This window comes from Neopelma chrysocephalum, unplaced genomic scaffold (assembly GCF_003984885.1).
Source record: "Neopelma chrysocephalum unplaced genomic scaffold, ASM398488v2 Primary Assembly neopelma1_142, whole genome shotgun sequence".
Lineage (NCBI taxonomy): Eukaryota > Metazoa > Chordata > Aves > Passeriformes > Pipridae > Neopelma > Neopelma chrysocephalum.
The window spans coordinates 685,315-706,839 of NW_020897804.1; the positions used below are offsets into that span (position 1 = coordinate 685,315).

Consider the following 21,525-nt stretch of genomic DNA (forward strand, 5'->3'; position numbering starts at 1 on the left):
TGGACTGACACTCGTCTTAATCAAGTTGTTCATTGTATTGACAGTTGAATTGTTATACCACCAACCTGAGACCAAACAGCCAAATTGCACAGTGATGTGTGTCCTTTTTAGATTTATGTTGCCATTGCCTCTGTAGATGCATTTCAGAGTTGCTATTTCAAAGCTGACCTGTGCTGGTTATGCTGGTTTAGGATATTTTTGAGTAAGAGATCTACTGAAGTGCCTGCTCTTGCTCTCCGTGTGGCTTCACTGAAAGCTGATGAACTTTGGGTGGTGTGTCTGTGGTTGGGTACTGTGCTGAGGCACTCGAGCCACAGCCAAGACCTGATGGCTCAAGGAAAAGAATCCATGCACAGGTTCTGTGATGGCCCACGTAGTGTGGAAGTATAAAATAAACCCTGGGGGTTTTTTACACTGCCTTTATCTGAATTAGAGCAAGGGTGGCCTCTCAGTTTCAGAGTGCTGCAGGAGGTGGGCGTCTCTTGGTTTGGGGTTGGTGGTTTTTGAGGGGGTTTGTTGTGGGTTTTTTTAGAAACTGTTTTCATGCTCAGATACCGTCTAGTTTATCTTGTGATGAGTGTGAAGGTTTGTCTTGCAATGTTGAGTTACGTGGATGTGTGTGGCTGGTCTTACTCCAGTTTCCTTATGCACAGCCGTGTGACATGGCTGTGTTCCGCTTCCCTGTGCTGCGCTGGTGCCATACATAGTCTGAGCTCACTCTTTATTGTGTCAGATCGACCTTATCAAATAGCTGGGAAGGGAATTCTGTTCCAGGTCAGCTGCTTTGGTAGAATGCTTGGGACAAAGCTTTGGGATAGATTGAGATGCGCTTTTTGTGATTTCATAGGGCACTTGTTCTGTCAAGTTTTGCGGTATCCAGACGTGTCACTGATACATTGTACATGAATAGGTACGTGCCAGTTCACCTGCCTGCTGAGACTGGCCTGTGCTGAACTGGACCCAATGTTTTGCCACTGAACACTCTGGGCAGTCTTAGCTGGTACAAGCAGAGGGCTTTTAATGTTTAGGATGTTGCTGTAATGCTAACCCTCAAGTGTGATCACTGAGCAATTTGAGACCCAGACAAACTTGTCAGATGCTGCCCTGTATTCCCAGTGCCTTTAGGCAGAGCTCAAAACATCCCAGACTCCACTCGTCTCCCTGCCTGTGCAGGTGTGTGTGAGAACAGGCTCTCCTGAGAGCAGGAAAGGAAAGATAAGGCAAGAAGCAAAACCTGGTTATTCTAAAGTAGATGAGGTGACTTTATTTTCAGAATCAGCTGTGTTTCAAGACACTTGCATGGTACCATCCCTGGAATTGCTCAAGGCCAGGCTGGATGGGGCTCTGAGCAACCTGGTCTAGTGGAAGGGTGTCCCTGCCCATGACAGTGGGGTTGAAATGAGATGATCTTTAAGGTCCCTTCCAACTCAAAACATTTTGGGATTCTGTGACCTTGTCCTGAGGAATTTGGGGGGATTCCTTTATTTGGCTCTCAGAACATGGTTCCTGAGTAGCATTTGGTATTGGAAATACTGACTCCTTCCTTGTGGAAATCTAATGGAAGCAGAAAACAATTGGTTTCTCAGAATGGTTGATTCAAACCCTCAGTAGCATGTAAGCTTGGTTCCGGTGCCTGACCCATTATTTGGTGTCACTGGAGTCCATAGTCTCTCCTTTTTCCTTTTCATCTTTCAATAAAAATTATTCTTACTGGCTGTTTCTTCATGTGGGAGAGCTGGAGACACAAGCTCTCATGACTGGCCTTGTGCTAAAATTTTGTGTCATTGATCCAGAGCTGTTGGCCAGGTGGGACCCAAGCTGTGCCTAAAGGAAAGGTTACCTCATGTTTCCTCCTTCCCCAAAAGCTGCAGGCACTGACAGCAGAGGCAACACTTGCTCTGCCTGGAGCACCAGCTGGGTTTGACCTGCATCCTTAACACTGACTACAACCAAGGCACACTGCTCCATTTTGGAGCTTTTTCACATTTCAAAACCCTATTTTTAACTGATAGGGACTAATTAAGAATTAAATGTTCAGTGCTGCTTGTAAGAAAATAAACTTTTAGCCTCAGCTTGTACATTATAATGGTTGGATAAGCCATCAGATCGCTGCTGTTTGGCTAGTTTTACTCTTTTTTGAATTCCTTCTAAATCCAGGCACAGAAGAAACACATTTAAAAAAAAAAAAAAGAAAAAGAGGTTTGAGTTATTTCAAAATGACTGCAATAACTTTTTTTTACCTTTTTTTTTTTTGTGTACTTAATTCCTTCAGCTCCCCTTTTGCGGGATGTTATTCCAACTACACAACACCCATGACAGAGTTTTCTGCTGGTGCAGTTTGAGAAGAGCAGCACCACCTCTTTTTTTGGGTTTCGGGGTTGGCTGGGGCGTGGCGGAGTGCCCTCGCTCCCCAGGGCTGTGGTGCCATCATGTGGCCGTTCGCTCCCGTGCAGGGTTCGGTGTCCAGAGCACAAAAACGTGTGTCCCTCCAGGAACGCCGGCGGCTTCCGCTTGCTGTTTTCTTTCTTACCCGTGCCGGGAGTGTTTTGGCCCCTTTTGGGCACGAGGCTGTTGGATCTGTGTTCCTAAAGCCTTGAGTGCCTGTCCTGTTTTATGGGAGTCAACTTGCATACCTTGGAATAACGTTGCATCTAAAAGGGGGTTCTGGATTCCCAGTTGCTTCCCGGCACAGCCCATGTGGGTAATGAATCCCAGGAATGCTTCAGTGCTTTTTCTTTTTTTCTTTTGTCTGCAGAGGAGGAAGTGCTACCTGCTGGCTGGTACCTCTTCTGTTCACAGCCAGGTTTGGGTGTGACCCGCAAGCTCCATTGCTTGAAGAAAAGTTGTTTTCCAAGAAAAGCTCCTGTCAGAATCCACCTTGAAGTCTGTCTTGACTATTCACTCTTTCCCAGGCAGCAGCTGCAGCCCAGCCCTTCAGGTTCTAGCTCAGCAGTAGGATGTGGATCGCCAAAGGACCATGGTCTGGTCAAATAGCTGGATGCAGCACACCAGTTTTTTCCTCAAGAGTAGTGGGAACAAGGTGGTTCTGCAGTATCTAGCCTGGCTTGGAGCATGGCAGTCATTTGGCCCTAGAACAGGTTTGTAGTGGCTGTGTAGCTCAGAAATCCGAGTCTGCCCTTGGCAGATAAAATCTCTAATGGCACATCCTTTGCTGGCTCAGTTTGGATGCTGATGTGGTTCTGGGGAGCCCTGGACAACAGCTGTGCTCCCCAGGCTGGGCAACACAAGGGAGTTGGTATGAACTGCCCGAGTGTTTGAGCCTGATGCCATGTTTTTGGGAGAAACATCACTCCTTCTGCCTCTGCCCTGTAAGTTCTGAGGGTGGAGGGCAGTGTCTGGTTTATCTGGGGACACAAGGTTCACCATCCATGGAGGAGCAACAGAACTGACAAGCAGAGGGCCCTGTGCCAGCCAAGGACATCGCTTTTGATCAGCCATGACACTGCTTTTTATTCTCTATGAGCCAACTAGCAAAAGCATTTAATCTCAACAGAGACAGTCCAGGGTGGGTCAGGAGTTTACAAATTTATCTGTTTGTACTTCTTTGCCCTGAAGTGACATCAGACTTTTCCTGTTGGAGGAGTATTTCCAACTTACCCAGTTGCTAAAATAATTGAGGGGAAAGCCGCCTGCCTCTCCTTTCCACTGGGCTCTGGTAGCTTATCCAGAAAGGGAGCTCTGAGGGCACAGGAAGGGGGTTTAATATGCAATTTTCCCTTCTCTTCCACATGTCAGGCTGAAACTTGCCAGTGAAAGTACTGCCACATCCAGTTCTGAAGTGCTTTTCCAGTGTGTGGCTGCTCAGGAAGAATGTGACTTTCTACTGGGACTTGGGGGTGTAGGAAGGTTCCCCACAAGCAAGGGGTACAGTTTGTGGTATGGAGAGGACTGATCTGCTGTCAGCTCCCCGAGCAGGATCCATCTCAGTGGGTAGTTGCTGGCAGTGTTGTACCCGTACATGAGGCTGCTGCATCCTGCAGTGGTGCTTCTGTGGAAGTTGCCCACCACTGCAGAGCCTCAGCCCACCAGAGGATGGATGGCCCCGCACAGGTCTGGGTGGAACAGGTTGTTGTGTTACTTACACAGACTGAGATCAAACACCCTGTGCAGAGACTTGTAAAACCTATAAAGGTTGTTGAGAGCTCTCCCACCTGCAGGGAAGGGTCAACCCTCCACTCCTGCCTTACCTGGAGCCATTGGAGCAGCATCTCTGAGAGGCTGCCAGGGCTGAGTGCTGGGCCTGGGGCTGTGTCCTTGAGTCTGATGTTTTACTTGCTGGCAGTAACCAGCTCAGGTTAAGTTTCTATCTGACAGTGGAAAGCCTGGTCACTGCCTTGCCTGTGCCTACCCAAATTGGTAATACCAGACTGCAGGAGGCTGCTCTGTCTCCCTTCACCTGCCACGAGGCAGGTCAGCACCAACAGACTGTCACTGCTGGAGACAGGAGGATGAGAAACTGTCCCTGGTCCCAAATTGACACAACCTGGGCCACTGTGAGGAAACCTTGAGGGTTTGTGTTAGAGCACACTAATTCTTGGCTCACCGTGTTGGGTCCTATTGAGGACCCTGGGGCACAAAGGACGTGGGCTGCACATGGCAGTGATCACATGATCTGCTCATGGAACTTGGGGCATGTGGAGTATCCACAATCCTACATGAGTAGCCAGCTGTTCCCTGAATTTGGGGGAAGATGTGACATGTGAGATGTGGCATTTGGCTGTCTGCTAAAGGAAATCCTCTCTCGCAGGGGAGGTTTGGCAATGCTGATTGCTAAAGGATGGGGGCACAGTGAAAGGGGGGGATCTCTCAAAGCAGGGCTGCGAGGTGAGGAAAAGATGGGGACATCTGTGTCCTGAGGTGGCACAGCAAGCAGTATGGCCACTGGATAACATGTGGAAATTGGGTGGGGCCTTTCTAAACTTTAAGCCCTCACCTCAAAATCATCATCATCAGGATCCTCAAAAACTTGATGCATCAAGCTGGACACGTTGGGGTCAGTGAGGGGGGAGTGAAATGCTGATTTGGAAAGCTCTGTGCTCACCAGAGGCTGCATTCTGGTTATGGCCTTGTGGTCTTAGTTAAAATGGGAGCTGCTTTGAACTGGGGACTCTTCTGGGGTTGTTTTTCTTGTTCTTCTTCTTACAGGAAATCTCGTGTGTCTACAAAATGAAATCCTCTCACTTGACGAGGTCACAGGGTGCTGGCCCGCAGCCAGGCAGGGTTCCTCCACTGCTCTGCCCGTTCCTCCCTGTGAGCCCATCGCTTCCTCCCGGACACTCCTCCTGCATGAATTTCTGCACACTGCGAGGAGAGGCCTGGATCTGGTCTTCTCAGTATCCAGTTTGTGCTATGCTTTGAGAGGCCAGTATCGTCTTAAGACCTGCTGCAGTCTCCGAATATAAACCCCCTTTTGTTGGGGAGAGGTTGACTTGACTGAGCCGCATGATCAGAGTCAGGTGACAAAATTGGGCATGAAAGCGGAGCAGAATGAGCAGTTGGGTGAGGGCATGAGCTGCTGATCTTGCCTTTTGACAAGCCGCGTTACTCCTCAGGGAAAAATGAGTGCCTGGCCCTCTCCTCTGCTTTGGAGCTTGACCACGGCGTGTTTAACAGGTAAGCCCTCCCGACGTGGAGTTCCTCTTTGCAGGCTGAGCAGGGAGCTGGGAAAAGCCATAACGGGATTGTGAAAGCACTGGGCTTCACTGAGTCGGGGTGCTGCAGCTGGCAGGGCAAGGGGGGAAGGCAGGAAAGGAAGTAAGTGTTAAATGACAGGCAGTGTTGGAAGTGGGGTGAATACGGTAAATATAAAACCTTGCTCTTATGAGAAGAGAAAAAAAAGGAAAAATAGAGCTGTATTACTCTGCATATTGAGGGCTTGCAGGGGCCTCTTCGTGGCTTTATCTTAAACCCTAAGGAACAGGATGCCTGCCTGTAGGGTGGGAAGGATCACCTCTGTAACCTTCCCTGACGTCCCCAAGGCTATTTGAGGCATCACACGTGAAATGACCAATCCTTCAAGTATCCCTGGAGGTACTTTGGTTGATTCACGGTGCTCCTAAAAAAAAAAAAAAGGCTCTAGAAATCAAAATTGCTGCTCCCTGGAATAGACAATATAAGAGCAGGACAGGAAATAGTTTGTCTGATGAAGCTGAGGTTGTTTGAGTATTGTTTTTTCACACCTCTGATGCAATAACTCGTAAAACAAACCCACATACTTTATTAGATGCTCAAAACGACTTTTTTTCAGTCTTGTAACTTCCTTTTTTTTCTCCAGAAATTGTTCAAATTAATGTAAAAAGTGCTGGCTACTGAAGGCTATTGATGGCTACTGAAGTTTTGGAAGCAACTCTTTACTGTTTTAGTAAAGAAATTATTATCAAAGAGTATTTTCTGTTAAAGAAACAATGCATCTTAACAGCACCACCATTTAACACCAGAACCAACCAAACAATGAAAGCTTAAGTATTCAACTAAAAACCCAAACAACAACAAAATTCACCTCGTTAATGGCAGTCCAAGGTGTTTAAAACCCTGCAGAGTCTCTGGCTGGCAGAGCTGAGCTGATGGGTAGGGCTGCTCTGTGGGAGATCAGACTTTGATCCCAGCAGTCTGGGAGGTTTTTCCAGGAAAACCGGACAGTGACTTAGTGGTAGTGTTCACCATTAGTTTAATGAATCTCGGGACTGACTCAATTCATCGCCAGAGGCAGGGAAATAGCAGCAGACTGGCTTCAGCCCTTAAGGCAGGGGAGTCAGATGACAGGAATTGTGCATCTCAGTCCTGGGTGGAGGCATGGCCACGGTAGAAGTATCCTCTCTGGGCGCTGTGGAGCTGCTCTTCCTGCCTAGGACCAATGCTGGCACTTCCAGGTCACTTGGATTTGAGCCTGGGGCAGATCAGTATCCCACAAAATGATTGCTGTTAGATTTGGTGTCTCTGCTTTAGGGCTACAGCAAAAAAGTGGGCAGTGGCCCAGACAGCTGGGTGTTCATCTGCTTCACTCAATAGTTGCACAGAGATGGGCTTTAGCACTTGGTGAAGCACAAAGCAGGCACTTTCAACAGGAGGGAGCATTCCTATCAAACTCTCTCCATGTGATCTCAACTTTCTAAGGACTCTTTTGTCCAGTGTCCTGATCTTACTGTAGAAATTTAACTGGAGTTAGCATCAGCTTGGTCTGCATCATACCATGGTGGTGCTAAGCACTGGTATCTGCAGTGCCTGGCCTTGTATGGTGTGGACAAAGTTAGACAAATCAAAGACTGGGGGTGAAGCAAGGTTGGGAAAAACCTTCAGGGACTGTGGGTCTGCAGCTGCCTGACCCTTGTGCTGTCACCCCTCTTCTCACCTTCCTCAACCTACATCCCCCTGTTGGGTGTCAGCTGCAGTTTTGGAGCTCCTTGAAACCCATAAACTGATTTCTTCAGATAGTCCTTTTGCTTTCCATGCCAAGGGGTGCTCAGTTGTGTGGGGGTTTAGCACATGTGTGCTGGTTGGAAGAGCGTGTTCACATGGTATCAGCCCTGGTCTCATACTGGTGCTGTATAAGGTTGGATGTTTTCAGAAGCTGCAGTTACTACTGAGTAAATCCCTGCCCTGAGTTCCTGACCCCAGCTGATGGGGCTGACTGACCCCTGTTGCTGTGGCAGGAGCTACCTGTTTTTGGTTTTGCTTTGCTTCCTTTGCTTAGTACCACACTACCAAAGTAAAAACCAAGCTGTTTAATTTCATGGGTCTCTCCTCTGTTCAGAAACTGGAAGATGTCCCCCGTGCCTGTGACAAGGGATGGCTTCCATCAGCAGAAGACATTTCAGTCCACCACATATCATGGCAAAACAACTTGAGCTGCAGTAATACCTCCTTTCTCTGCAGATTACAGCTATCCTCTTTCTAGTGGGGGATTTCAGAATCAAAGCAAGTCTTGGCCTGCAGGTTTCCTTCTGGCTACTGCATATGTCTCTAGACAGCTTTAAAAGATCCCAAACCCATGACTTTTCTTGGCAGATCCATTTAAGGGAGATGGGATAAAACAGCCAGCTACTTGACAAGCATCTTAAATCAGATTGTCATGAGCTCTCAATGTAAACTGTCTCAAGGAGCTAACCAAACTGAGTGTTTCTGGCAGTTCTCACACCCTTTTATCTGGGAGAGTCAGGCCTCCTGGACATTGGCATCTACTTAGTTTGTGGCCTCATGGACCCATTAATTTAGCTCCTTGATAAGTCTCTTGTGTGCCAGGGTTGCTCAGATGCTGACTCAGATCCTTGCTGTGTAGCAGATCACAGCAGATGGGAACTTCTGGATGTCAGACAAGGACACATGGTTTAAGTAGTTGATAAAGACCTAATGGGAAGCCACCGACCAGGGGAGGACAATAATTTTGCCACTTCTTATGTTTTTTCTTCTCTTAGGTATTGCTTTAGGCCAGACAATCAGCACTGAGGTCCCTATTGCATCAACACCAGTGCCTCCCAGTACAACCAGCACTGAGGTCCCTATTGCATCAAGCCCAGCATCTCCCAGTGCAAGCACCACAGCAGCCTCTGCTCCCCCAGCTGCCACTGTGACCCTCCCGGCTGAATTGGCATCAACCACTGCAAACCTTGCATCGTCCACAGCAGCTCTGTCTGCTGATCCAAGCACCATAACCCCTGCTCAGGCTCTGCCCACCACCACAGATGTGACCATCCTCAGCTCTGGCAGCACAGCTGCCTCTCGAGTATCTACAGGACCAGTGGGTGCATCTACTGGTGTCCCAACGTCCCCTCCAGGAGTGGCCACGTCTCCCAGGGTCCCATCGGCAGCTCCGTCCCTCACTACCCCTCAGCCCTCCAACTGCAGCAGAGTGAACGTGACAGCCTGTTCCCACTGCCCCCCAGGGACATTCCCCAGTGAAGGTAAGAGTCCCTGCTCGCCCTGGATCCCACGTGAGATGGAAAAATGACTTGTCAGGGGAGGTGACACCAGCACGTGTTCTTATGTTGGAAACTTGGACAGGCAGCAGGACAGGGAGATAATTCATTGCACCTTTCTGACATTAAAGACTTGGTCTTCTCTGGCCTTGTGCTGTTGGTCTTCCCGAGGCTTCCCAGTGGGATGACAGGGCTGTGACACTAAATGTAACACAAGTGCAACTTGATTTATCAGGAGAAAGATGTTATTTTTAGATACAGTGCCAAATACAAGGTCAGCTTCCAGCTGTCTTGAGTGTTTGAAAGAGAATCTCTGCTATAGAAACAGCCTTTTCCCTTGGGCTTGAGAAAATACTTGATCAACTTCTGCTGTGGTCAGGAGTGCATAATATTACCTTTTCCAGAAGTTATGTTGTAACATGGTTGGGTTTTGTTTTCAAACACAACTACCCCACAAAAAAAAATCTCAAAAAAAACCCCCAAAAACAAAAACAAAAAACCACCACCACCAAAAAAGAATTCTCTAAAATAAAATCCATGTACTTTTTGCTTATTCCCCCCCACTGGAGGGCACTTTCAAAAAGGGGAGTAAGCAGCTCTGATGCTTTAGGGTGAATCTGCAGAGGACAGGAGTTAATTCCCACCTCCCTTGTGTGCAGAATATTCATCCCCAGGGTCTTCTCCTCTTCCCTGTGCATGGTTGTGCAGCACTCAGGACTGGCTCCTGCAAGCAGTGGGATGGCAGATCTGACATGTTCAGCTACAGCAAATCCTACCCAGTTACTCTGCATGGTTTGGATTTGTTTTGAGGAGCAGAGAGGGGTAGAGTTTGCCTGGTGGGAATGCCATGGTACCTGTGCTCAGAGAAAAGTTGTTACTGCTTAAGGCATATCCTCTGCTCCAGGGATTTACTCATCAGTTCTGCTTCCTGCAAGCTTAAATTATCAGTAATTCCAAGGTTTGGGTTTTCTTGGGTTTTTTTTATTTGTATGTTGGAGGAAAAACAAGGAAATGTTCCTGTCCTCTCAAATTAAAGGAGGAAAAAGCAGTGACCTTAACTACTGGAAATCCACATTAATAGACTTGACACCTTAGATCGTCTTAGGGCTGTTCTTCAGCTTGCTAATGATGCACAGCAGCATAATTAGCATTAATATTGCAGTTCCTACATTCTGAGGGTGCCTTGCCAGAGGGGTTGCATCCCAACCCTTTTGTGTTCATGGCAGTGACCCGTCCTGACGAGCACAGGGCTTTCACTCAAGTCTTGCAGCCCTGATCCTGACTTTTTGTTCCAATTTAGGCACCTTGAGCTGCTCATGCTGTGCAGGGGGGTCGTGCACAGACCCCAGTGCCTGCAGCTCCTGCCCACCAGGCCACTACCAGCCCCAAAGTGGGCAACCATCCTGCCTGCCCTGCCCGCAGGGGTCTTACACCAGGTAAGTGACTGAGCCCCTGGGCATGGTGGGAGGTGGATGCTATTCCTCAAAACACTTCCCAGCTGGCTAAATCTCCTCCTTTGGGCTATAGGAAGAGTGCTGCAAGGGTTGTTTCTCATGGGCTAAATTCTCCTCATCAGGAAACCTTGGTGTGGATATCCTTGTGCTGAGAGCTGCCCGGTGGCTGCTCCATCCCTCTGCAGGCTGCCCTTTTATACCCCCATGGTCTTTTGTGTGTACTAAAGGGGAACATGTCTGTGTTGTGATGAGGGGACACTTGGGAGCAAGGTCTGTGTTCATCTTCTCATCTTTACTCTAGGATATCTCTGGCCAATGGGCATCATCTCTGTGCTTTGCTTGAGTATTTTCTCAATCCCTGTTTTCTTACCCTCAAGGGATCTCATTACATTTAAGTTGCTGGCATCTAAAGCAATATCCTCAGCTGACAGGGTGTGGAAAAGCTGATAAGACATCCCAGACAGAAACTCTGCCTTGCAGTCTCACCAGGCTGCCTCATCCAGGGATGCTGTACAAGTCCTCTGGCTGCAGGGATATGGGGATGTGCTGCTCTCCCCATTTTCCATCAGGTTTTCCCTTGTCTACAACCAGTGGATTCTGTCCCTTGGGTGATTGCAAGGATAGAAGTGGTGGTGAGAGCTTCCTAGGACAGTGTCCATCACAGAGCAGCTCTACTTGGATCAGTCCTGGGGAGAGGGAACAAATTCTGCAGGGAAGAGTGACCCAACTGTGCAGTTTGTTTGCAGCAGCCCCTGAATTTGGGGTGCCAGCATCCTCCTCCTCCTTGCAGTTTGTGCTGTGAGGACCTACCTTAAAAATTTACACGCAAATTGCTTTAAAAAAACAACCAGGAGCAGTCTCCATGGCACCACACAGCTGCTGGTGTTGGGATGTGGGAGAGGGTAACAGGGAGCCAGGGACCAGAGAGGATCAGCCAGTGGTGTTGGGTTTGTGTGTGCCAGAGCAGGGACATGGATATGGGGGATATAGAGACTGGGGGTTCTGGGGGGTGCAGTGTGTGCATGGTCATCTCTGTGGCAGCTGTCTGGGCCTTGGGGCTGCGATGGGATCACTTAACATTTTTGTGGTATTTGGAGAATCCAGCCTCCCCGGAGCTTTGAGCGGCTCTGGCTGCCACGGGCCCTGTGTTGGTTTGTTTTAAGCAAAGCACTTGCTCTGTTTCCAGCTGATTTTTGGTGTTTGTTTTTTTTTTTTTCTGCAAATCTCGGTCAGCCTGGGGGTTTCTGAAGGAATTAAAGAGCATGTCCTTGTTTTCCTCCAAACCATCCCTGAGAATGTTAACAAATTCTTATACCCCCACGCTTGTTGTGGGGGATTTGGCTCTGTCAGTGATGAATGTAATAGCTTCCTCTTTCCCTGCCTTTCCCTCATTTCCTCCCCCTCCTCCTAGAGGTCTAACATATTGCATCCCCTTTCCTACAGTCCCTGATATTTAAGGTCAGGGCTCTCTCACACACGTCACTGCCTGTGGTTTAGCTCCTTTTTTTCAACTTCTCATTTCCAACAATGGAGCAGCTCCTCTTGAAATGGTTGATGGATGCTGAACAGCAAACACCTTTCCAGTTCAATTTAATATTCAAATGTGGATTTAAGAATCTGACTATAAACCAAGGGTTTTAAGCCTGGCCACAATGTATTCTTCAAGACCTTCAATTCAGGCCTTCCCTTTCCATGTAGCTCACAGGCACAGGGCATCTCTAATGTTAATAATACAGGAATTTATTTTTTTTCAGAGGACCTTTAACATTCAGGCTGGTTCACAATAATGTTTTTCTGCCTGAACTCCTTCTTTATAATGACTCTATTTCTAGACTTGTCAGTGCTGTGCTCTGCTCTCTCCTCTCCAAGCAGATAGAGGCTCGGGTGACCTAAAATAGCATTCCCCTCTGCTCCCTTCTCTCCCAGCTTCCCAAGGAGCACCGTGTGCCTTCCCTGCCTGCCTGGCCATTTTGCTGATGAGTCTGGGGCTGCAGCCTGCAGAGCATGTGACCAAGGTAGGCTTTGGTCTGTATTCAACCCAAATGCATTTTCATCAGGCTACCCGATGCTTTTTCCCAGGGCCAGATGCAATTACCAGGTAACTTAAAAGCACTGAAGGGTAAACAGGTTATTTTGTTCAGGCTAAAAATAGCACAGCAGATCCCTTCCCATTCTGCTATTGACATTTTTATGAAAATGAAAAGAACAGATCTCGGAGTCAAGCTTGTGTTTCCAACAAGCTAAGGCTAACACTGCAATGAAAATCAGGGAAGGAGGTTTATGAAATTCAGTTATAGCACAAGGGGGAGGGGTGTGTCAGGAATATAAGGTATTCCTCCATTTTTAATGGCAAAGATGAGTCTAAATCATCTTTGTTTTCTTTTAGGCAATCTTCTGCAACCTGCGTACTAAGTTTAATGCTCTCCTTATTCCCCAGGTGTTAAAATTGGAGTTTCAGTGAGGTGCTTTGCACCTGGGTGATGCCACACGAGCCTGGTACAATGTGTTTGCAGATGGGGTAACAGCGTGTGCAGAACAGAACAGCATTTACTTATGCAAAACCCTAATTAACACATGCAGTGCAGCAGCTATTCTGCACTAGAATGGGTTGTTGCTTGAACATGCACAACTGTTCTTTGGAAAATCCTCCCACTGAACCATTGGGTTGGTTCCCAAACCTTGGCTGTCACTTGCTAATTTCAGGAGGAACAAAGTCTGACTGGTGACAGTGATGGGGTCTGTCACTCCCCTTACTCAGCAGATTTGAACACTGTGTTAGGCCACAAGGGAGTCTGTGGGGGTAGCCCCTAAATCCTACAATTATAAATGTAAAAATATCCTTTTTCCCTGCAGGCAGAGGGGTTTGATCCTGCTCTGCTGCAGCCCCTGCTGTTTGGTGCAAATCTGTGTGGATTTGAGGCAGATCTTACCCACACTGCTTTCAGCTCATCTCTAAAGCTTAATTTCATCCCATGTGGCCCCATGGCTGTGATAATTTTTGTGCATCATCAGGTTCCTTCCCAAAACCACCTGAATTCCCAAGTGCTGTTCTCCTGGCTTTCCTGCTGGTGCGGGAGGACTCACAACTTGGGTCCTGCCAGCCCCTGCCCTCACCATGGCCACTTTGGGGCACTTCACTCCTTGTTGTGCTTTGGGAAGGGTCTGTATGTGTCCTCCTGCCCATCAGGGTCCTCATGGCGCAGGGAAGGAGGGAGAGTAGCTAATTCCTGCATCAGCGGAGCCATCCTGGTTGGTGGGTCTTGTGTCCTTCCCTTTGGGGGCAACGAGATGCACCCCAGACTTCCTGGGATGAGGGAACTCCTGGAAGGGCTGGGGTGACCAGAGGGATTTTCCCAGGCCAGAGGCTTGCTCCAGCTGAATAACCCAGGAGATGGCACTGGGATTACCTATTCCAGCTTCATTCCAGTTCAACCTGTGGTGCTGGGAAGGGTGACAGATCTCTCTGTCTCCCTGGTGAGGTTTTGGATGTGAGAGTTGACACCAGGGCAATCTGCCTGATCCCCCCATGCATCCCTCAGCATGGAAGAGGGCAGTAGGGAACTTTTATTGCTCTTTCAGAGCTTTTGACAAATGGAACCCCAAATATCCTGAATTAGCCCATGAAATGCCACCTGAGGCACATTGTGGGGATTTATTTTGTTGCTTGTAAAACGAAGATGAACAAATACACAACAACATGTGGCAGTGATGTGGAGGCAAGACCCTGAAGCCTTACTTTGCTCTTTTTCAGGTTATTTTAGCTCCAAGCAAAACTCATCCTTTTGTCTTCCTTGCCTGCCGGGATCATTTTGCAAGTAAGAAGCCTCCTGGGACACTGGCTCTCAGGCAGACAGGGAGAGGGGTGTTTCTTTTGGCCACTGAGCTGCAACCACCAGTGCAGTGGCCAAAGACAAGTCATCTGCCACTTCAGCTATGGAGATGTTAGTGCTGACCCTGGTGAGAGAGGGATGGTACAATGAGGAGAGGATCCTGGCTGGATGCGAAGGTCCTCTGGGATGAGGTGGCAGAGAATCAGCTCACAACCTGCCTTCCCCATTCCCACTTTCCATCATCACTGCGTTTCATGGGCACTGCACACCCCTGGGATCAGACTGATACTGGCACAGGGACAGAGCTGAGAGTTGCTCTGGGCTTTGTAGGTCGAAACTGAGCTGGTGGTTTGTTTATCCTGAATCAGGGTGAGCAGAAGGCAGTGGAAAAAGTACCCTGGCTGAGCTGTCACCCTGAGGTGGGAGGGAAAGCCTGAGGGAGGTGCTGGTGGGTACCTCATGATGGGCCTTGACCTACTGCGTAGGGATGCCTGCACGGGGGTTGGGGTGTTTATGTCCAAAGCAGGAGAACTGGCATATGGATACTTACCTTCCTTCTGACTTCCCTTGAGCTCATTTGTCCTATGTTATGCAGCAGATCTCTGCTGAACTCTGCTTAAATTGCCATGGGACTTAACCCAGGGCTTAACCAGCTGTATTGCAGGTCTAGCCAAGTTCTAACCAGTTCCAGCCAAGGAATGCCAGCTAAGGCATAGTGACTTCTGGGATAGCAAGTTCTTACAGGGTTAATTCAAATAAGCAGTCAGAGAGACAGAAATGCCATCATGTGCTCAACCCTAGTTAGACATGTGTCCAAGGCCAGGCTGGATGGGGCTTTGAGCAACCTGGTCTAGTGGGAGGTGTTCCTGTGCATGGCAGCCAGTTGGCATTGGATAATCTTTAAGGCCCCTTCCAACCCAGGCCATTCTAGGAATCTATGGTTGCATGCAAGAAACTGCACTGGAGACAGACACTGTGAATGCCCATAAAATGGGAAAAGCTTAATTCCCGGTAGACCCTGGAGAGTCCAGTCTATACATACATAAGAGCTGGCTTTTGTGGGCTGGGCTGGCCTTGGAAGTGCTTGTCCTACAGCGTGTCCTGCCTCCTCTCCCCTCCCAGCACCACCAGCTGCACGGCCTGTCTGCCTTGTCCTGGGGGGCAAGAGGCTCCTCGGGAGGCGTCAGAGGACTGTGTGCCCTGCCAGCCAGGTAACTCTGCAGGGAGGGTGGGGCTGAGCTATCCCAGGTAACTCTGCAGGGAGGGTGGGGCTGGGCTATCCCGGCTGGGAACACATGGCTTCAGTGCCAGTGGAAGTGGCTTATTCCCGAGACTCCTCCCCTTGGAGCTGGAGGCTGTGTCTCCCTGCCCTGGCTGGCATCTGCAGATCAAAGCAGTGAGTGCTGGTGCTGGGGTGTTTGACTTGCTGGTGGAGGCTGTGCCTGTGCCAGACCTTCCTGCCGAGGTTAATGGCTCGGAGGAGGACTGGGCACCCAAAGCCAGGCTGGATACACAGTTCTGGCTAAAAAGCATCTTCATCAGTGGTGGTGGCTTTGCTGAGGAAAGCACAGAAGGGGGGATGCTCTGCACTGGCAGCAGCCTGGGGCAAAGGGGACAGTCAGAGAGGGGATGTGAGGACATGGCTCTGGGCACCCCCAGTGGCCATGGCCAGCCTCCACTCTGGACACAGCACCAGGGGTTTCTTGTAACCAAGTTTTAAACGTGCAGAAAACCATTTACTGCTTTGAGACTTGGAACTTCTGTGACACATCATTCCCACAAAGCTTAGGAAACCAAGCTGTGCTTTGAACTGTGCTCAGCAAGTTTCCAACAGCTGGAAAAGATGTTTGAATCCAGAACTGGAGTGGATGAAACACTGGTGACCTCCAGCTTCAACCTCCCATCTGCTTTAAAGCCAGAGCTCACAACTAAATCCTTCCCCCACCTACTCCTAGTCACACCTACTGTTTGCCAAGGTCTGACCCCAGATATTCTTTAGTCCTTCTGTCCCTGTTTGTTCTGTTCTGCCCCTTTGCCACCGACCCAGGACCAAAGGCCAGGCTCAGTTTTTGTTATGCACATGAGTCTTTAATGCTCTTTCTCCTTGTGGCTTTGAAAACTAAATCATCCATATGCAATTGCAAAGGTCCTGGGGTCTAGTCTCAGATCTTAATTTTGTGCTTATTTGCTCTTTAGGTACATTCAAAGGTCCAAATGACAGCAGGTGCAAGGTCTGCAGGACAGGAGAGTACCAATTACAGCGGGGCAAGGAGAGCTGTGACCTGTGCCCAGAGAATCATTACTGCCCTGTGAGTCCCCATCAGCTGGTGGAATAGCCTGGGTTAACGATAGAGCTGTCCCATGACAAACCAAATACACTTCAATTAACACTTTTTTTTTTTTTTGATCTGAGCTTCATTCCTTTTTTTAAACAGACAGAGCCCTGATGGAGGGAGATGGTTAAAATTATGACACCAGGAGGGTGGTTTTTTGCTGTCCCTGGAGCTGCCCACTCTCCCTGGGCCATCAGGGGATGGCGTGTCCATTAATGAGGGGGTTGATGTATGGACTTGCTGCATAATGACACCTTCTGCTCTTCCCCTACTCTAACACCACAGGGGCAGACGGGCTGAATTTAATGACAGCAGGTTCATTTCTTGGTTATTTTTCTTCTGGGGTTTGTTTTTTTTTTTCAATGCTACAGTGTCACCTCCCTTTGCACTAGTTACCTTCTGTAGTTTGCTGGTGCTGAGTTACTTCTTCTCTTGGGCAGAGCCCAGATGTGAACCCGGTCAAGTGCCCTCCTGATGCCTTCTGCCCCCGGGGCAGCACAGAGCCGACCTACTGCATGGAGCTCTTCCTATACAAGGCAGGGGACTCCTGCCAGCTGACCCCTGTGATGATTGTTCTCCTGGCCACCTTCTCTGCAGGTGAGCATCAGTCTTCTCTGTCCTGTAAAACTAGTGGTAAAACTAGACAACCCTCTGCAACCTGGGCACCTTTCTGTTAAACCAAGTATTCTCTGGATGGTGTATTTTGTGTTTCTGGGAACCTGGATTTCTAGTGAAGGTCTTTCTGGCTGCTTTCAAGGCCAGTGATAATCCTTTCCCTGTTGGTATGCATTAACAGCTGTACTTTTTCTGGAGTAAGGCTGAATGCTTGTTGTCTGTCCCTGGGAAGCAGGTGTGCATATGGACCCCACATCAGGAATTTCTTGACTGCCCAAAAGTAGGAAATAAGGCCAATTTCCTTTTGGTATGAGACTTTGCTTCCTGAAAGCATTTCTGCCTTAACTTCTGCCACAGCATCCAGCAGGACTGGGGGCTGCCAGCTCGTGCACTGTTGCTTGTATTGATGCCATAGTGCATCTTGTAATCAGCAGAATGAGACAGCCAGCACCTGCTGAGTGTGGGGAGCATCCCTCATCCCAAGTGCCACCTGCTGGAATTAGCTCACTAGGGCAAGCCAATGCATGGATGAGCTTTTCTGCTGGGAAGCTGCACCATGAACAATCATTCCAAGACAATGTATTTGCATTTGTAGTCTTAGCAAAGGGAAAAATAGAGTTCTGTTGGTTTTAATCAATGTTGGGGGAGGTTTAGTTGGAAAGTTATTATGAAAATGGGCAACTATTACTGCTATGGATTGCAAAAAGGGCAGATGAGGAAGCTGGGAAGAGGGATTTGTCTCCCATGCCCAGGCAAATGAAGAGAAATTCTTAAGTGCCACTTATGCTACCAGAGATGAAAATCTTGTGTCAAGAGAGCTAAGTCATAGAGATGACTAAGCCATCAGAGGATAAGGAATATCCAATAACCCTCATATCCATGGCTTTCTGTGTTTCAAGTGTGTGTTATGTACCTCCTGAAGACCCATTCTTCACTCAGCTCACTGTTGTTAAAAGGCGGGGGAGATAAAATAGATGTGCTATTCCCCAGAGTGAGCAAAGCTGCTTCTCCAACAATAGAGCAGCACAAGCTCCCATCAAATTCCTCTCCTGGTGGCTAAGGAGAGGACTCCATGGATGCATGGAGGAGACCAGGACAGCAGGATCTGGAGGAGCTCTAACAGCACTGGCTGACTGCTTGTCTCTCAAGAGCTGAAACGCCTGGTGGGAGCAGATGAGGGTTGTTCTCACAAGCTGTGGCTCGGAGCCATGTGAAAGCTCCTCCACTGACCCCTATCCCCCTCATGCCAGGCTGTAGTCCAAAAATCTGCCAGATGCCATCTGAAGCGAATATTAATTTGAAAAAGTAGATTAAAATGAAGTGTATGAAAAGCCCGTCCACAGAGGCCCACAATGGCCCATTAACCAGCATTTCTGATAAACAAGTCCGAGGGTGAGAGAACAGCATTCCCTGGCGCAGTCCCGCCTCTCCCAGAGCTTTTTACAAGGCGGGGGAAAGGAAACAGCCCACACAGGAAAACACGAGTATTTAATGGCTGGTCTCACAGATCAAGTGTTTAGCATGAGACTGTCTGCTCATGCAGCCTAAATTTGGGCATATTTGTCTGGCCATATTGCATCACAGCGACAGATCTGTGCTCTTCTGTTCAGATCAATTTTCCCTGATGATGCTTCTGCCAGAAACAAATGAACAGAATGTCGCAGTACTTGAGATTTGCCAATTATTTCCATGTCTATGCCCAATCTAAAAGTAATTTTTCCTGACAGCCCTGATGATCTCGGTCTAGACTCAAAAGTTAATCTAGGTTAGTTACTTCTTGTGCTTCAGTGTGAGCGCTGCTCAGAGCAAACTAATTTCTCAATAAGAGCCTTTGGTGGGATCTGCAGTGGATAGGATGCCAAGTAGAAAAGAACAGTTCCATGGAGCAGAGAGTAAATGGGAGTAGGAAAGCAAATTACTGAAGTATTTCATTAAAACCTGCCATTATTCCCTGCAGCTTCAAGAGCAAAACTGAAATGCTGGAGTGTTTATTATTATTGCTAGCCAAACCTTTCTTTGGTGGTTTATTTTGGGGGTTTTTTTGGGGGGGTGTGGGAGAGGCAGAGTATGTAGGAGAAAAAACCCTTATGTTACTGGAAGAGAATACCTGGGTTGGAAAGCCTTAGAGCAAATATCACCTGGTGCTTTACCTTCCCATCTGAGAATGACTACCCTTCCTCTCTTTCCAGGTGGAATCCTTGTTGTCTTTCTAATAATTCTGAGAAGGAGGCAAGACTCTGGCAGGAAATCATTGAAGTCTCTGTTGCTGCCCCGAGGCTCAGGACAACACTCGACTTACGGGGGCATGGAGCACACAGAACCAGTCTATGCTGGGTGGTAGCACAGGACAGGCCACCAGCAGGCACCTGCCTCTTTTGCCTGGGGCAAAACAGATGTGTGTGTGTATGGGCAAGGTGTTTAACCACAAGCAACCTATTTCTGTATAGGTAAAATAAGTGCTGAGAAATAAAACTCAGTTTTTGAGTTGTGGCTGCTTGTGCGAACCAACCCAGCTGCCTGCTCTGCCACACTGGGCTGATGGAAAAAGTGTTCCCCTTTCAATTCCTGGCTTCATTCACAAGTAAATATTTTTCTCCTTTCCCAGGGGGAAAAAAACCCAAACAGAAGCAAACAATTATGTCTCTCTTTCCATTTCAATAGTCAGCTCACTCTGACCGCTCCAGTTATTGAAGTTCCTGTGACACAACACTCCCTTCCACCCGAGCATGAATTAACATGAATGTGCTTCTTTTTACTAATATGTCATTTGTATTTTTTTTTCTCATTATCAAATGGGTAAGTCAAGGGAAGGAAAAAGCTTTCCCCTTTCTCTCAGCTGTGGGCAAACGTGCAACTAAAATAATGGTCAATTCTGGGACAAATACATCTCTTTTGTTTCCTGCTGTAAGGTGGTCCTTCATACTAGAGCTACAAAAGCAACTCAAAGGGAGCAGCATGGTGCAGGCACAGAAAATTCCTTGCAGAGTTTTGCATGCTGAGGAGACGGGCCTGTATGAGACCCATTCCCTAAATGCCCATGCAAAGTTCTTTCCCTGATCCCGGACACTTGATTCATCCCCCACCCATAAGAGCAGCAGGTCTGGTTTCTACCTGTTTGCACTGCCATTCCAAGCCTTCTCCTGTGCACCCAGCCCAGTTTAACCATCTTGTTAAACTGATGTGATTTGTTTTACAGGGGTGGTTTCAAAGTGTGTAGTTGGGTGACTCTTCTCTTTTTAAACTTATTGTTTGCTGTATTTTCCCTATTGTGCTTTTTCTCTCAGTCATGTTTGGTCAGTGCCCCAGGCACTCAGAAATGCCACTGACTGTACTGGAGTCAGGTTCAACTGCTCCATGAAACCAGTACCTGGGGCCTCTTAACCTTCCCACCTTCCTTTTCTTCCTACAGTGACGTTCACACACGTGCTGTGTAAGCCCAGACAGACCAGCCAGCTGTGACCCTTCGTGTCAGGGCTGTGCTTCACCAGCTCCGTGAGTGCTTGTAAAAATAGTACCTACTATGAGAAGATCCACGCTTTCAAATGACTCTGCACTGAGGTGGGAGCAGGTGTTGCTTCTCACTTCAGTCTTGCACTAATGGGCCCCTGGAGCAGCTCAGTCGGCTGAATAACCCAGCTGTGGGGGGTTAAGTGGTTCCTGCCCTCAGCTGCTCATTCTCTCTCCAGGGGAGGTGTTAGTGTGTTTCAAAAAATATATAAAATATATCAGTGTTCTGATGTCTCTCAGCTATGTCGGATGAATAAATGGATGGCAAGAGAGGTACATCTGCCATTGGGGACAGACAGGTTGCCCAGAGAAACTGTGGATGCCTCATCCCTGGCAGTGTTCAAGGCCAGGTTTGATGGGACTTTGAGCAACCTGATCTAGTGGAAGGTGTCCCTGCCCATGGCAGGGCGGTTGGAACTGGATGGTCTTTGAGGTCACTTCCCATCCAAACCAATCTGTGATTCTAATCTGGATCAGCAGCAACACCAGCACAGGCACAGGTCCCTGCACCCTCCCAGCAGTCTCCCTCACGCTGTTGATTCAGGAGACAGACATGAAGTTTCTCGACTGGCAAAAGGCTGTGGTTTTTCCAGGGAGCAGCAAAGGGACACAATCCTGATGCACAGCACTAGATGAGCTCAGCAGAACAGTAAGGCACTGGTATCAAAGCAGTTCTCTGGAATGGTTTTTTAAAAAATGTAGCTGCTGTCAGACGTAGAAGACTCTACACATGAAGCCAAACCAGACCCTCCTTCCCCCACAAAAAAACCCCAATCTGTCTGAAAAAGCAAAACAGTCAAATTCAGACCTGGGCAAGCAGGACCAGCACCCGTGACAGCAAAAGGAACCCGAG

General features: G+C 48.3%; 1 protein-coding gene across 1 annotated transcript; it reads left to right on the plus strand.

Moving 5' to 3' along the window:
- Nucleotides 1-5,175: 5,175 nt before the first annotated feature.
- LOC113975680 (mucin-2-like) lies at nt 5,176-20,047 on the plus strand. Its single transcript, XM_027699935.1, has 9 exons — nt 5,176-5,634; nt 8,433-8,918; nt 10,234-10,369; nt 12,314-12,402; nt 14,139-14,202; nt 15,340-15,428; nt 16,414-16,526; nt 16,991-17,147; nt 19,355-20,047. The coding sequence occupies exons 1-9, from the start codon at nt 5,580-5,582 to the stop codon at nt 19,504-19,506; spliced, it is 1,341 nt and encodes a 446-aa protein (XP_027555736.1). The 5' UTR covers nt 5,176-5,579; the 3' UTR covers nt 19,507-20,047.
- The last annotated feature ends 1,478 nt before the right edge of the window (nt 20,048-21,525 follow it).